The sequence below is a fragment of the Muscardinus avellanarius genome (genome assembly GCF_963383645.1).
Source record: "Muscardinus avellanarius genome assembly, chromosome: 15".
In the NCBI taxonomy this organism is placed as follows: Eukaryota; Metazoa; Chordata; class Mammalia; order Rodentia; family Gliridae; genus Muscardinus; species Muscardinus avellanarius.
The window spans coordinates 25,990,281-26,006,784 of NC_137801.1; the positions used below are offsets into that span (position 1 = coordinate 25,990,281).

At 37.3% G+C, this 16,504-nt stretch overlaps 1 protein-coding gene across 3 annotated transcripts in view; it reads right to left on the minus strand.

Moving 5' to 3' along the window:
* The window catches only part of MEMO1 (mediator of cell motility 1), a gene marked incomplete at its 3' end in the record, with an annotated part of 117,505 nt that overhangs the window by 15,700 nt on the left and 85,301 nt on the right, over positions 1-16,504 (minus strand). For all 3 annotated transcript variants that reach the window (XM_080711932.1, XM_080711931.1, XM_080711930.1), the window contains 2 exons: positions 12,928-13,070; positions 1,234-1,310 (listed from right to left, as the gene is read on the minus strand). In XM_080711932.1, the coding sequence (XP_080568058.1) occupies positions 1,234-1,310; positions 12,928-13,070 (220 nt within the window). The remainder of the gene's footprint in view (positions 1-1,233; positions 1,311-12,927; positions 13,071-16,504) is intronic.

Consider the following 16,504-nt stretch of genomic DNA (forward strand, 5'->3'; position numbering starts at 1 on the left):
GATTAAATAGCCTTGTACTAAAACATATATATGAAGTTGATTTGAAAAGTCACAGGCTTCTAAGCAGAACCCAATCAAAACATCACACAGAAACTGTGTAGTCTGTCAGCTGAGGGGCTGAGGGCCAGAGACTGAAGAACTGTCAAAGGCCACGGCAGAAATTAGCAACAGCACTAACTTCCTTGTGAAAGACTCTCAAGAACAGGAAGGAAAGTCAAATGTAATTCCAATAAGCTGTAATTTTAAAACTTAAAACAAATTAACATATTTCTGTAAATTCCTTTAGTGTAGTAGACAAAACCTAAGTTACCTAAATTTTATGTGTACTGGAATTCCTAAATATTATTCCTATAATGTCACTATTTCCAGAAGGAAAAGGTGATGATTTAAAAAAAAAAAAAAAAAAAAAGACTGGATCAAACATTTAAAAATTTAGATTATTTACACTTCATTTTTCCATATATTTTCTATCACAGAATGCGTTCTATTAACTAATTCACAAAATCTTCAGCAATGCTAAAGAACAAAAGTGCCTAATACCAAACCAAATCTAAAAATATACTAAGTAGTTTTTTTTTTTTTTTTTTTTTTTTTTTTTTTGGTGGTACTGGGGTTCCTGGAAGCCCTTCTAACTCCGGGCTACACTCCCAGACCTATTTTTACATTTTTATTTGGAAACAGGGTCTCCTAAACCAGCCCGCGCGGCTGGCTTCGAACCTGCGCGATCCTCCTGTTTCTGCCTCCCAAGCGCGGGGATTACAAGCGTGCGCCACCACGCCCGGCTTATACTAAGTGTTTTAATAAATTATAAGAAACAAGAATCAGTTCAAAAAGAGTCAAAACAAGTATTTCAGTCAGCCAATCAGGAACTAAGTGTCTAGGTGTCGCATTAACTGCTATGGTTGTTAGATCAGATTAACAAGTAATGGCACTAGCATCTCATTTTTCCTAAAGCTAAGATCTTTCTCCAAAAAATAACTCAAATCATATTTTAATTATCATTTAATATTTTCATTAACCTAATAAAATTACAGTGAAGAAAATCTCTACTAATAGGACAGAAATTATTCTTACAGATGATATAATATGAGGACACGCTACATTTTATACTCTTAAAAACAGGGAGAGAATTGCTATTTCATTGTATATTTTAACATATTAAGTCTTGAATCACTAATCTGAAATTAAATAAAAAGTCTTAGAGCATTAAAATCCCACACCTCAAAGACTTACCATTTTATCTAGATGTTCAATGGATCTATAAATCTCCCCCTGGGATTCATCATAGTAACTGTAACGGAACCTTTGACCTTGAAACAAATATCATGTACAAAATAAAATAGGGAAAAATTAGAAGCTAAAAAGAAAGCAAGCGCTTACCAAATAATTTCAGTTCTCATAAAAGGCAAAGCACAGCTTAAGCCTCTGAGAGAATCATTCCCAAGAGCCCTTGTTCATAAAAATAAAAGGCATATTTGGGAAGATAATAAAGAAATGATATCATCACCAGTGTTTTATGATGTCAAAAACTATTTTAAATTGTAGGAACCTTAAAGTCACACAATACAAAATTAAGGAAACAAAACAGCTTAAAAGTTAGAAGCAGTGTTAAACATTGTATCAGTCTATCATGGAAAGTGAACTCAAAGAATAGGATTCAAGAATATTGAAGAAAACTATCTCAGTTTAACAAATCAATGAACACTTAACTCCTAGTGTAGAAAGGCAAAGATTTGATCTCTACTGCAGAAAAAATGTGTGTCCTTGATACCTGTGGCTTGTGTGATCTTTATGACCTCAATTTAAAAAATGCATTTCATTTTTGCTCTACTTAGAAAAGGATTCATATTAGTGGCCTATATGAAATGAACAGATACACAGGATAAATATAATAAATAATCCTACCCTGACATAAAATCTCAGTAAGAGTACAAGCCCAGAATATTCAATGTTTAGCTGTTCTCCCAGAGAACAGTGAGGGTAAAATGGAAGAAGCTTAAAAAGAAAACAGAAAACAAAGGTTCAGAAAATAAATTGTTTCCTACTATGGTCATAGGAAGATCCAAAGTTAATCATATTCATAACTGATACAGATGAACTAACTGATGAATTTCACAAACACCTACACCTATCTTTCAGCAATGCCTTTTCTCATTGCTTTTATATTTCCTTATTTTTAAAAAGATTCACCAAAATATACTTCTAATGATATTAGTTATACAATCATATACACACACTGTGTGTCTTGTGTTTAGAGCACTATTACTACATCCACTTATTCTCCTTACATCTGAGAAGATGGGATTCTTTGGCTGGATAATTATGATTTTTAAGTTCTCTGTTCATCTTACTAAAAATAATATTATAAATGATGGCAGAACAAAATTATAAGTCCTCTTAGATGTCTTTTTAAAATCATACATCAAATAATGTACCACTTCATTCATTTGTTGATACTAACATCTTTGATATTTGCCTTTCTAAAATAATACTGTATTTCCTTGTTTTCACATTTTAAGTTTTCATATACATTACTCAATGTAGCTATTATTTCCCCCAAGAGCTACTGTTAAATCAATGTTATGTTACAACAGATAGTATACCAGAATCAAGCCAACAGGCTGTGAAATAATATCTAGCTTCTAAATGTAATAAGATTACTGCATGCTGTAATAGTTATGAGATCTACTACATCTTTCAAAGAGAATTCTTAAAGAAAATGGTGATAAGCCGGGCGTGGTGGCGCATGCTTGTAATAATCCCAGCATTTGGGAGGCTGAGACCAGAGGATCGCAGTTCGCGGACAGCCTCAGCTACTTAGTGAGGCCCTCTGCAACTCAGTGAGACCCGGTTTCAAAATAAAGAATAAAAAATAGGGCAGCGGGTGTAGCTCGGAGGTTGAATGCCCCTGGGTTCCATTCCCAGACCCACAAAACAGAAAGAAAGAAAGAAAGAAAGAAAGAAAGAGAAGAAGGAAGGAAGGAAGGAAGGAAGGAAGGAAGGAAGGAAGGAAAGAAAGAAAGAAAGAAAGAAAGAAAGAAAGAAAGAAAGAAAGAAAGAAAATGGTGATAGCCTGGCCTGGTGGCGCACACCTCATACTTAGGAAGCTGAGACAGGAGGATCACAGGTTCAAAGCCAGCCTCAGCAACTTGGCAAGACCCTGTTTCAAAACAAAAAATAAAATAGAGCTGCGGATATAGCTTAGAGGTAGAATGCCTATGGGTTCAACCTCCACTAACACCCCCCAGGTTATAATTTATCACTCAATGCCTTTGTATTAAATAATTCATCAGATTTTCTTTTAAAATTTAGTCAGTTACAACTTTGTTTTCCTTCAAAGAATGTGTTTATGTATGTAGTGATGAGAATTATCTAATAAGGAGAACAAGAAAACTATAACTATTATTCTCATTTGCCAAGTGTTTGTCACTAAAAGCCAAATCTAATAAAGTTTAGTCACAATAGCTTACTGACAGTTCACTAGTACTCAATTTTTACTTTTATATAAACCTTTTTGATAAAGCTGCCCAACATCATTTGTGAAACAATCGAACAATTAAATGAATACCTAAGATAAGCAAATTTGATTCACTGTTACTATATTAAGAATAATATTCTTAGAGGAAATTAAGGTAATATATTCCTTGATTTCTTCACCCCTCCCCAGAACTGATAATTGAACCCAGGGACATTCTACCTCCAAGCTACACTCCCAGCATTATTTTTTATTCTTTATTGTGAAATAGGGTCTAAGTTGTAAGTAACTGAGACTGGTTGCAGACCTGCCATCCTCCTCAGTCTCCCAAGTACTGGGATTACAAGCTTGAGACACCACACCCGGCTGTCCTTGATTTTTTTTAACTTAACAGTGTGTGTTGGGAAGGCAGGGGCATTCGACCTCTGAGCTACACCTCAGTGCTATTCTATTATTTTGTTTGTTTGTTGGTTGGTTGGTTGGTTGGTTGGTTGGTTGGTTGGTTGGTACTGGGGTTCCTGGAAGCCCTTCTACTTCCGGGCTACACTCCCAGACCTATTTTTACATTTTTTTAAAATTTGGAAACAGGGTCTCCTAAGCCAGCGCGTGCAGCTGGCTTCAAACCTGCGCGATCCTCCTGTCTCTGCCTCCCAAGTGCGGGGATTACAAGCGTGTGCCACCATGCCCGGCTCTATTCTATTATTTTGATACAGGGTCTCACTAAGTTGCTGAGGCTGGCCACGAGCCTCTGATCCTTTGTCTCAGCCTCCCAAGTACTGTGATTGCAAGCAAGACACTATCACATCTAGCTTCAGAAGTATTTATTACATTCTTTTTCCTTTGCTTCTGGAAACAGCTGTTAGTTCTAGCTACTGTCAATAAACCTTATGACTGGGACAAGACTGTCTTACCTGAAGACTACTATTCCCAAAGGATTGCACTTTGCACAACCATTTGCTACTGTAAAGTCTTTTCTGCTCCCTGCCCAGTTTACAGCTGATGTTGAGTGGCAACCCTGCCTGGGCAGTAAGTGAAAAGAGCAGCAGTATTTGAAAACACTATCTTGCTCACGTGGACACTTTACTTTAAAAGGTTAATCTCCACTTAATTTTCACTTAAAAACTTCTGAAGGAAAAGCACATGAATATCTGAAATTCTCTGAAATGGCGAATAGTGTGATTTAGTGAGAATGAAAAACCATACAAAAAAGCAAATTGAGTCAATTTTTAATATTATGGTATAGATTTTTATTACGCTTTCAGAGCTACCTCACATTTAATAGCTGAAAATTGGAATAAGAACTTTGAACAGCTCTAAAGAATATATCAGTTAAGAAACCAAAACCATACTAAATATGCCTACTCCACTGAATAAATATTTTACTTACAACAGCTCACACTGTTGCATAAAATTTTTCAATTTTACAAATATTTAAAAGTTATTTGAGCAATGCATTCTGGTCAACCTATATACAGAAAGCATCCACTTTGAAGTAACTAGTTGCCATCCTCCTGGGCCTGCATGCATGTTTGTACTTCTGTATGTGTGCAAAGCACAAACACATGCACGCCCATATACATACACACCACAAACAATCACAACTGGGAAACTGAGTTCAAAAGACTTTTGTCATTTCTTATTGTTAAATGTTTCTCCAGACTTTTAAAAAATGTTTGATATTTAATTTGCTACTAAAGGAAATGACTACATTAACAATACAATGACCGTAAATAAACCTTAAATTATTTATTATTCATTTAAGATAAATTAATTTCATGAATAAATACATTTTATTCTACAAGTTTTTGTATTTATGACTTTCAGTAAAGTTAGGAATCTAAGCTATGAATAAATATAGTCCTCTCCATACCTGAAAAACTGGACGCGTGTACTTTTATAAGTATGAATAAAGCATATCACATAGTAAGAGAAAATTACTTACCTGAAACTTATCCTTTCAGAAGGTACACTGGGAAAATGGATTCTTTGAGCCCCTGTTTCAACTCCAAGTATGAGCTTTCTAGCTTTAAGAGCCATTGACACTGCCCTAGGGGCAGCGCCAGCTTTGGAACTCCCCTAGTGAATATGTCAGTAGTTTCTTCAGGTGCCTTCCCTCAGTTCTTTTCAAATTCAAAAGATGAGAGGAAAAATAACCCAAGAAAAAAATCCTGTAAAGCAGAAACCTTACTCTTTGAGGGAAGGAGGGTAGCTCATTTGTGAATCCATTCCAGAGCACGCTTTCTGAGAAAAAGAAATACAGGTAAGTAATTTTCCCATCTCCAAATGTGACTGGTGATTAATGAGTGGATTCACAGAGTGTGGAGAGTAAGCTCCAGGGATGTCTGTTTAACACACAACATCAACTAATGAGGACAGACAACAATGAATGGTACAAGAACCAACACTACTTTTTAAGTATCTCAAAACAAAAAGTAAAAAAGTAAATGTCTCAACATTAACCTAAGCACTGAGCTGCAGAAATAAACAATGCCCCTGGAAAGCTGATCTACATAACCACCCCGCCCCAAGAGATCAGCAGTGGGACAGACGTTCAGACATACATCCAATAAAAACTGTATTGCTGCACATTTATTTAATCACTTCACTTATGTTAAGCAATGTTCAAGTATTTGAGTTAAACCTCATAGAAATCTAGTATAAATTATTAGGCAATTCTTAAACAAGGCCCTAAAGTAAGGACATTCGGAACTAAAACCATAATAAAAAAATTTTTTTTCATAAAGGAAATATTATCTAAGTAGCACCAAATAAGGTAATCATTTCTGAAAACCCTAACTGCTATCATCCTTTCAGTCTAAAGTTTTAGTTATAATACAAAAGTATTAGTCTTATCTCAATCCTGCGAAAGATCAAAATCTTAAATTTGTAAAATCAGTATGTTCAAATAATTGAGAAGACAACTATGAAAGCTAGATAAGATATATTTTAGGAATTAGATAACTCACAAAGAAATTTAAGTATTTAGAAAGTAATATCCTTTTACCCAAGAAACCAACAGAAAGAAAAGTATGTTTGAATAATCATTCATTAATATATATTATAAAATAAATCTGAATAAAGACGTAAATTTCATAAATATGTGGAGAGAGGCCACCTTTAAAAACAAGTACCATAAACTAAATGTGGTGGCGGAGCCTATAATCCCAGTATTGGAAGCCTGAAATAGGAGGATCACAGATGCAAGGGCAGCCTCATTAACTTAGGGAGACTCTTAGCAACTCTTAGCAAGACACTATCTTAAAACAAAAACTAAAAAGGGCTAGGGAAGTACCTCAGAGGGAGAATGCTCAGGGATCAATCCCCAGTATCACCAAAAAAAGGCAATTATTTATAAAAAAGAAATTATGTAAACCTATAAAAGTCAATATTGCTAAACTATAATGAATATCACTCATATTTTAACAAAATAATATCATATACATGTATCAAGTAAATTTATGGAACTGATTTTGCAAAACCACCATAAAAGACAAATCAAATAGATGTATAATTCTACTTTAGCAATTCAATTTGTTACATGTAATTTCATTTAGAAACTTTGAAAATTTTAACTAAAAAAATACGTTAATGAAAGCTGTAGACAGGCGTGGTGGAACACAATTGTAATCCCAGCGCTTGAGGGGATGAGACAGGAGGATCGCACAGGTTCCAAGCCAGCCTCAGCTACTTAGGCTCTCAGCAACTTAGTGAGACCCTGTTTTATCAAATAAAATATAAAATAGGTCTGGGAGTATAGCCCGGAGGTAGAAAAGCCCCTGGGTTCCACTCCCAGTACCACAAAAAGAAAGAGGGAGGGAGGGAGGGAGGGAGGGAGGGAGGGAGGGAGGGAGGATGGACGGACTAACTGGAAGTGTAGCTCAGAGGTAGAATGCCCCTGGGTTCAATTCCCAGTTCAGTTCTGCCAAAAAAAAAAAATAAAATTTTTTTTTCTTATACAAAACCATCCTATAAGATGTATAATTTCTTAAGTGCACTAAGTATCAAGACAACTTGTATAAATTAGCCATGGTAAAACTCAAATACTAGCCAGGCGTGGTGGCGCGCACGCATGTAATCCTAGCATTTGGGAGGCTGAGACAGGAGGATGGCGGTTTGTGGAAGCCTCAGCTACTTTGTGAGGCCCTTTGCAACTCAATAAGACCCTGTTTCAAAATAAAGAGCTGGGTGTGGTGGTGCAGGCTAGTAATCCCAGCATTTGGGAGGCTGACACAGGAGGATCTCAGTTTGTAAACAGCCTCAGCTACTACTTAGTGAGGACCTTCGCAACTCAGTGAGACCCTGTTTTAAAATAAAGAAAATCAAAATAGGGCTGGGGGTGTAGCTGGGAGGTAGAATGCCCCTGGGTTCCATCCCCAGTACCAAAGGGGGGGGAAAAAAAAAAAAACTCAAATACTGATAACCAAAGTCTTCTTAGTGCCTCTATTTCTTGCTTGAGCAGTAAGGAGAAGGGTGCCAGGAAGTGAATCATTAAAATGTGGCCTTCAAAGCAACATCCTGTGGTGCTAACACATTTCCACATGGGGAAGACTGATGAAGAGATCAAAGGCAGGAGTTTATGCAAGGTTTCATTTTGGGGAACCCAAGTGAGGAGACAAAGAGAAGGGGGTAACAGAATCTGTGTTCCTGTCTCTCCCTTGCCTTGCCTCGCCTCACTCAAAAAGAAAAAGATTAAGATATATAACTACAATGCATTAATAAAAAAATATTTTAAAGAAAGAGTATTTTATTCTTTCTATTTTTATACTTCTAATGTCTCTTTTCAAATTTAAATAAAAAGCTAAACTGAAAGAAAATTATTAGTCGGGCATGAAGGCACACGCTGCATTTGGGAGGGTGAGACAGGAGGATCACAGTTCGAAGACAGCCTCAGCTAATTAGTGAGGCCCTTTGCAACTCAGTGAGACCCTGTTTCAAAATAAAGAAGAAAAAAAAAAAATAGGATGCTGGGCATGGTGTGCACGCTTGTAATCCCAGCATTTGGGAGCTGAGACTGGAGGATCACGGTTTGCTGAAAGCCTCAGCTACTTAGTGAGGTTCTTTGAGACTCAGTGAGACCCTGTTTCAAAATGACAAATAAAAAGTAGGGCTGGGGGTGCAGCTCGGAGGTAGAATGCCCTTGGATTCCGTCCCCAGTACCACAAAAAGGCGGCGGGGTGGGGGGGGGTATAGATCAGAGGTAGAAAGCCCCTGGGTTCCATATCCAGTACCACACACACTAAAAAAATCTATAAAAAATTTTATTTAGTGTGTGTGTATGTATATGTGGTACCAGGGATTGAACCCAGAGGAGTTCTACCTCTAACCTACTCCCCCAGCTTGCTCTCTCAATCTCGCTCACACGCGCGCTCTCGCTGCCGCTCTCTCTCTCATATACATACATATATATATCTTTTCTTTTTTTTTTTTTAAACACAGGGTCTCACTAGGTTGATGAGAATCTCACTTCTTGCTGAGGCCATCCTCGAACCTGTGATCTTCCTATTTCAGTCTTCAAAAACTAGGATCACAGGCATGTACCACCATGCCCAGCTGGAAATCCATTTTTTTAAAAAGTAATTTTATAATAAAAATACAAAAACTCTATATGAGTAATTAATAAAATGTACTGTAATCAATTAAGTACTTTTTCCTGAAAATTTAAGTATTTAGAATTATGAAGTAGATATTAAAAGCCTAACTCAATGCCAGGCGTGGTGGTGCACACTTGTAATCCCCGCGCTTGGGAGGCGGAGACAGGAGGATCGCGCAGGTTTGAAGCCAGCCGTGCTGGCTTAAGAGACCTTGTTTCAAAATAAAAAATATAAAAAATAGGTCTGGGAGTGTAGCCCGGAGGTAGAAGGGCTTCCAGGAACCCCAGAACCACCAAAAATAAATAAATAAAATAAAAGCCTAACTCAATCTGAGTCTCTCCTGTGAAATTATTTAGAATTCAGTGTTATAATTGTTTTTATGGGGCAAAAATTAATCTGTAGAGTGTCTTATAAAAAAGAAAGAAGCCAGGCATTATATGGTGCATGTTTGTAATCTCAGTACTTCAAAGACTGAGACAAGAGGATTGCAGGTTTCTAGCCAGTCTCAGCAACTTAGCAAGACCCTGTTTCAAAAAAACCAGCCAGGTATGGTGGCACATGCTTGTAATCCCAGTACTTAGGAGGCTGAGAAAGGAGGTTCAAGACTAGCCTCAGCTATTTAGTAATGCCCTCCACAACTTAATGAGACCCTGTTTCAAAATGAAGAATAAAGAATAGGACTAAGGGTATAGCTCAGAGGTAGAATGCCCGTGGGTTCAATCCCCAGTACTGCAAAAAATTTAAAAAATAAAATAAAAATAGAATCAGGGGTAGAGCTCAAAGGCAAAATGCCCCTGGGCTCAATCCCTAGAGGGAAGGAGGGAGGGGGAAAGGAGACTAAGGAGCTACATTTTTGAAATGATAATACAACTAACACACTAAGTTAGCAAAGAAGCCCAATTCTACTAGAGTATAAATTTGAGAAGCATGAAGCGTAATTCCTAAGAGAGCTTAATCACAGCTAGCCCATGACTCATAACTTCAGCAGGCTTGCAAAACGGAAACTGTATCTTACTCTACAAGAATGACTACAGTAGGGTGGAGGAAAAGACAGTAATAATTCTGGATTATTATCCATGTCACACTTCTCCCTAGCCCCTAACGCCCAATCAGATTTCTCAGAATTACCACAGTGCCATAAAGTAAACACTTATGAGCAGTGTTAACTATGGTGTCAATAAATACTGGACACTTGGGAAAGCTCTACTACTTAACCACCAAACAAATATAAGTAGGTTTTAGTCTTCATAGCTGTCACTTTTCAAGCTGTGGCAACTTCCTTCTTTTTTTAACAATCATCACCTGAAATTTCTCTTATTACTTAAATATTCAAATTTAAGAAGTCAAGCTGGGAATGGTGGCACACGCCTGTAATCTCAATATTTGGGAGGCTGATACTTAAAGATCACAGGTTCTTGGGCAGCCTCAGCAGCACTGCAAGACTCCCAGCAATCTAGTGATACCTTGTTATCAAACAAAAATAAAAAACAGGTATAACTCAGAGTTAGAATTTCCCTGAGTTCAATCCCGAGTGCTGCCAAAAAAAAAAAAAAGAAAGAAAGAAAAAGAAAAAAGAAAGCTGGGCATGGTGGCACACACTTGTAATCCTAGCATTTGGAAAGCTGAGACAAGAGGATCATGGTTCACAGACAGTCTCAGCTATTTAGTGAGGCCCTTTGCAACTCAGTGAGACCCTGTTTCAAAATAAAGAATAAAAAATAGGGCTGGGGATGTAGCTCAGAGGTAGAATGCCCCTGGGTTCCATCCCCAGTACTGCAAAAAAAAAAAAATTCAGGAGATATATATATATAATCAGGAGATATATATATATATATATCAGGAGAGGCCGGGTGTGTTGGCGCACACTTGTAATCCCCGCGCTTGGGAGGCAGAGACAGGAGGATCACGCAGGTTCAAAGCCAGCCTTGCTGGCTTAAGAGATCCTGTTTCCAAATCAAAATATAAAATAGGTCTGGGAGTGTAGCCCAGAGAGAGAAATGGCCTAAGAAATTTCTGAAGATCAAGGTAGAATGTAAAATAAAAATAAAATTTACTTTTCTGTCAACAACTATAGGTTGCAGAGAGTAGTGGACTAGAGCTTTTGTGCTTTAGAATTCTTTACTAATAAGATAAAAAAAAAGGATGATTCCTTTCTGTTTTGTATACTATGGCTACAAATGTTGCCAACTTAGATAAAGAGCCCAATATCAGAGGAGGTAATTATTTAAATTAACTGATTCACATGAGCCTTCCAAAAAAAGAGGAAGCCAGATGTGGAAGATACTTGCAGGTAATCCCAATACTTGGGAGGCTGAGATGGACATTGAAAGTTAGAGGCTAGCCTCTCAGAAATTTAGCAAGACTCTGTTTCAAAAGAAGGGGGGAAGGGCAATTGCAGTGTAGCTTGGAGGAAGAATGGCCCCAGGTTCACATCCAACACCCCTCCCCCAAAAATATACTTCTGCCAAAGGTAGCACACCAACTAGCCAATGGGATTAATTAGTAAAGAACCCTGAGAGCTTCCTTGGGCCTTTTTCAAGGAAACTCCACTACCTGCAATGCCATTATACAGGCTCCCCAACCTCAGCACTGTTGACATTTGGGGCCAGGCAATTCTTTGACTGGGGGCAGGCTGGAAGAGGATCACATTCTATGCATTGTAGAAGGTTAGTTTATCAGCTTCACTGGACTCTATTCATCTGATACCAGTAGCATCATGACCCCTCAAACCTCATCCCAGTCGTAATGATCAGCCCCTAGAGGAAAATTACCCCTACTTGAGAATCAGCTTTACACAAATAAGTCATCTAGACTACTGTCATAGAAGACATTTCGTTTGAACTGAGATCTCCATTTTAAGAAGGCCACAAAGAACACAAGAGAAGACCTAATGAGGCCAGACAAATAGCTTCTGATAATCAAAGGGTAGATATGTGAGGAGCAGGGTGTTTCCTAGGTCTCACTAAGGGTGACGTTTATCTGGTCTTCAATCACTCTATCTTAAAATTATAGTCTTATGTTTTATGTTTACTTGTGATCAAAGTAACAGCTAAAGAATGAACAGATACTGGCATCCTTAAGCCAGTGAATAAATGGTTCACAGAGACGTCCTAAGTGAAAAAGAACTTGGAAATATTCTAGGACAATAATGGATAAATGAGAGCAAACACCATCCAAACAAATGTGAAAACAATGTTTACTGGAAAAGATCTCCACAAACGTATCTCTTCTTTTACAATCTATTTTATTCACTGTGAAGAATCCTTACTCTTAATTCACAATAATCACAAAAATCACTGAAGAGTCCTTACCCTTATTAAGCATTAGCAATGAAGACCACAGTGCTAATAGCCAACGTGTTAGAATCTTTGGAGGGTAGCTCTAAACTGATGGCAATTGTGGGGGGGAAAAAATAAGCACAGAAAGAAAAAAGAAAGAAACTAATTACAAAAAAGAAAATTGAAAAAGACTAGCATAGCACAGTGTTCTTCTATATTCCAACGAAGAACATTTGTTTTATCCACCAAAACCTTCTTCAGAGAATCTACCATATATATCTACATGGAAATGGGGTTAAAAGGTCTTAATTCTTACTAACATAAGTTTCTAAAAGCAAGGGTGCCCTCACAGTGTGAATCCAAGTTTACCAGTCACCTTTGGAAATGTGTCCATAATCCACTAACATAATCTGATACTTCTTAAATAACCAAAAGGCTTTTTAATTTACTTTATACATTGCTGTAAAAGTAAAACTTTCCAAAGAGAGTGATAAAGAATTGAAAACCAGAGCTTAGAATGAGAAAGAACCTTTAACCACAAGTATGTAACATCTACCATGATATGTTAAAATCTAGAACTTACCCCAATGGCAGAAATCAGAAGAAACCACAAAGAGATTACTAGGATCCGCTAGGTATTTACTGAAGAGTTTTCCGAATTCCTGTTCTTTTGACTCACTCAGAGCTCCAACCAGTACAGGAATAATGGTAAACTCATCCTTATGGCTTAAAGAAAACAGAAGGGGGGAAAAAGGTCATTCAAGATGATTAAGAATAAAAATTGTCTTCCAAATGTGTCGGCACTAGGAAGTAAAATATTTATTAACAGTAGTAATGATAACATATATGATAATATTGTTATATTCTTAAAATCTGTGTCAAATGTAGATGATTTTAAAAAATATAAAAAGCACAAAATACTAAACTTATCTATTTAGATCATATATATATATACATACATATATATATATATATATATATATATATATATATATATATATATCGGGTAAACAAAGCTATTTTACTCCCAGGTATATTCTCTAAAGTAAAAATAAGCCCATCAGTCCATTACCACCTCAAGTCTTCTCAAATATCCACCAAGTCTACAATCACCTGTCCAAACCTTCTGTGACTTTAAAGAAACATTAAACTTTTCCTTACTTATTTTAATTCTATCCTATTATACATACCAACATATCTGGCACTTGTATAAACCTGCCAAGTGAGACCTACTTTGGGAACCAACATTATTCAATTGCATTTTTACACTTATCCCAATGATCAAATACAAAGCCAGCTTAAAGATACAACTGAAATTTCACTAGCATCCAGGGTAAACAAAAAATTAAACGAAGTATAACTTTCTAGCATCAAGAAAAAGACACCACCCCACCTACAATGTTTATGGCATATCCACAAGTCCCCCTTTTATTCTACAGATTGACAGTTTTATGGAAAAGGAACAAAGCAGATTAATAAAGGCATCAACTATAGCATGTTATATTTATCTAAAACCTTTTAAAAATCTTTGTAGTAAATTTTACTCCAATATATTCAAAATTATTAATATTCTAAATGATCCTAGGTTCAGAATTTTAGAAGCATGAATCATATATCTGACTTATTAAGAACCGGACTTTCAAAAAAATACCATTATAATAAATGCTTTTAATATGATAATCTGACCCTTAACTGATATAGGACAAACAAAATTCATAAAAGATTGTTTAAATACTATGTTTAAGCAACCCCAAAATCAATGTTGGCTAAGCTACATAAGGCTAAGTTCAGGGCACCCATGCCCCTCCCCCACAAAGGCCCCCTTACCCTTTTCAACTGCGAAATAAACAGATCATACAGATCTCCAGTCCCTCTGCAATGCAGGGGCTTCTTGGGCACAATCTGCATCTATGGAGTAAGAAAAAAAAAGGAAGCTGGCAGAGGAAGCTGCCATGGGATTTCTCATTCTCTAACTCTTATTAGTTTGCTAAATAACTGTCTGTAACAAATATGGGCTCTTAATTTAGTTAAGGGTGATTATGAGAATTTCAGCTCCTAGTAAAAACTTAGGAAAGCGGTCATGAATTATGCTAACTTCAAGCACTACCTATATAAATACACCAAGATCATCAACAATCTTCAAAGAATGATGATATGGCAAGGAAGCAGTTACATAAAGAACAAGGAAGCTGGGCACGGTGCCACATGCCTGGCAGGAGACCAAGATGGGACAATCCAAGTGGGGCCAGCCTTGGCAACTTAAAAGGGCTGGGGTATAACTCAGTGTAGGGTGTCTCTGGGTCAATTCCCAGTACCAGGGAAAAAAAGTCAAGGAAAATCCAGGAAAAAGGGTACAAGTACCATCCCTACCGAACATAAATATTATGATTACAGGTAAGTCCCTAGAATTTATTTCCTTATCTGTAAAATAATCATACCTGCAAAACCTATGTCACATAATTTTTATAGGAAAGGTGCTTTGTCAACAACAGTTGACTCAACTCTGAAATAACAACTCATCTACTCACCACAACAGCCACCAAGCCCTTCAATAACCTCAGTTAAGCTCGCCAATATACCTATGCAGAGCAGAAGGCCTACTGTCCCACCTTCTGTGTCATCTCTTTTTGAGAAAATCACTTGTCCACTATCATCACAGACAAAGCCTAAATTAGAGAAAAGAGCGTCTACCTTTGAAATGTAATAGTCTTACGTTTTAAAATTTAAGTTCTAGCTGGGCGTGGTGGCACACACTTGTAATCCCCGCGCTTGGGAGGCGGAGACAGGAGGATCTCGTGCAGGTTCGAAGCCAGCCGCGCTGGCTTAAGAGACCCTGTTTCCAAATAAAAATATTAAAAATAGATCTGGGAGTGTAACCCGGAGGTAGAAGGGCTCCCAGGAACCCCAGTACTACCAAAAAATAAATTAATTAAAATAAATAAAATTAAATCTTAAGTTCTAGCCGGGTGTGGTGGCTCACGCTTGTAACCCGAGTACTTGGGAAGCTGAGACAGAAGGATTACGATTTGCAGACAGCCTCAGCTACTTAGTGAGGCTCTCAATAACTTAGAGAGACCCTGTTTCCAAATAAACTATAAAATAGGTCTGGGAATGTAGCCCAAAGGTAGAAAGCCCCTGGGTTCCATCTCAGTACTACAAAAAATAAAAATAAAAAATAAATAAAGAATAAAAAATAGGGCTGAGGGTTTAGCTTGGAGATATAATGCCCCTGGGTTCCATCCCCAGTACCACCAAAAAAAAAAAAAAAAAAAAAAAAAAGAATAAAAAATGAAGTTCTAAAGTTGGACTTCCCAGGAAAGTAAAAAAATTTAGGCCTAGATAACAATTAAAACTGGATCAAGTCCAGTGTGGTGGCACACACTTGTAATCCCAGCATTTGGGAGGCTGAGACAGGAGGATCACAGGTCACTGACAGCCTCAGCTACTTAGTGAGGCCCTTTGTAACTCAGTGAGACCCTGTTTCAAAATAAAGAATAAAAAATAGGGCTGGGTGGGGGGAGGTGTGGCTCAGAGGTAGAATGCTCCTGGGTTCCATCCCACTATAGTACGGCAAAAATTTTTTTTTAATTTAAAAAACTGGATCAAACCATCAAAAATACCCATTTTTGTGCTCTTAAGTGAACCAAAGGAAAAAAGCAAAAAAGGAGTTTATTCATGACAAATAACTAGACATCTTGGTAAGAACAGCAGAAGCCTGGCCTCTTACCAAAAGCTGCCTCCATCCCCCTACCCCAGCTCCACAGACATAGAAATTCCATCAAAGTGATGTTTACTGTGAAAATAGTAGCTTCACTGCCCCAAAGAGATGACTTTGATGTGAAGCACAGAGGAGAAACTCATACCAAGAGGAAAACAGAAAAACCTGCAGCTCCCTTAGCCTGAAGTTGTTATACCACTGAAACAAGCCATGAACCTGAGAGCTACCTAGAAATTTCACAGAGATCCTGGAAATCAGAAACTCATAGAAGAGTAAGAAAAGGGTTTATGCAGCCACTGGTGGTAGAGCATGCTTGTAATCCCAGTACTTGAGAGGTTGAGACAGGAGGATAGCATTTCGTGTTCACAGACAGCCTCTGCTACTTGTTTCAAAGTGAAGAATAAAAATAGGCCTGGAGGTGTAGCTTGGAGGTAGAATGCCC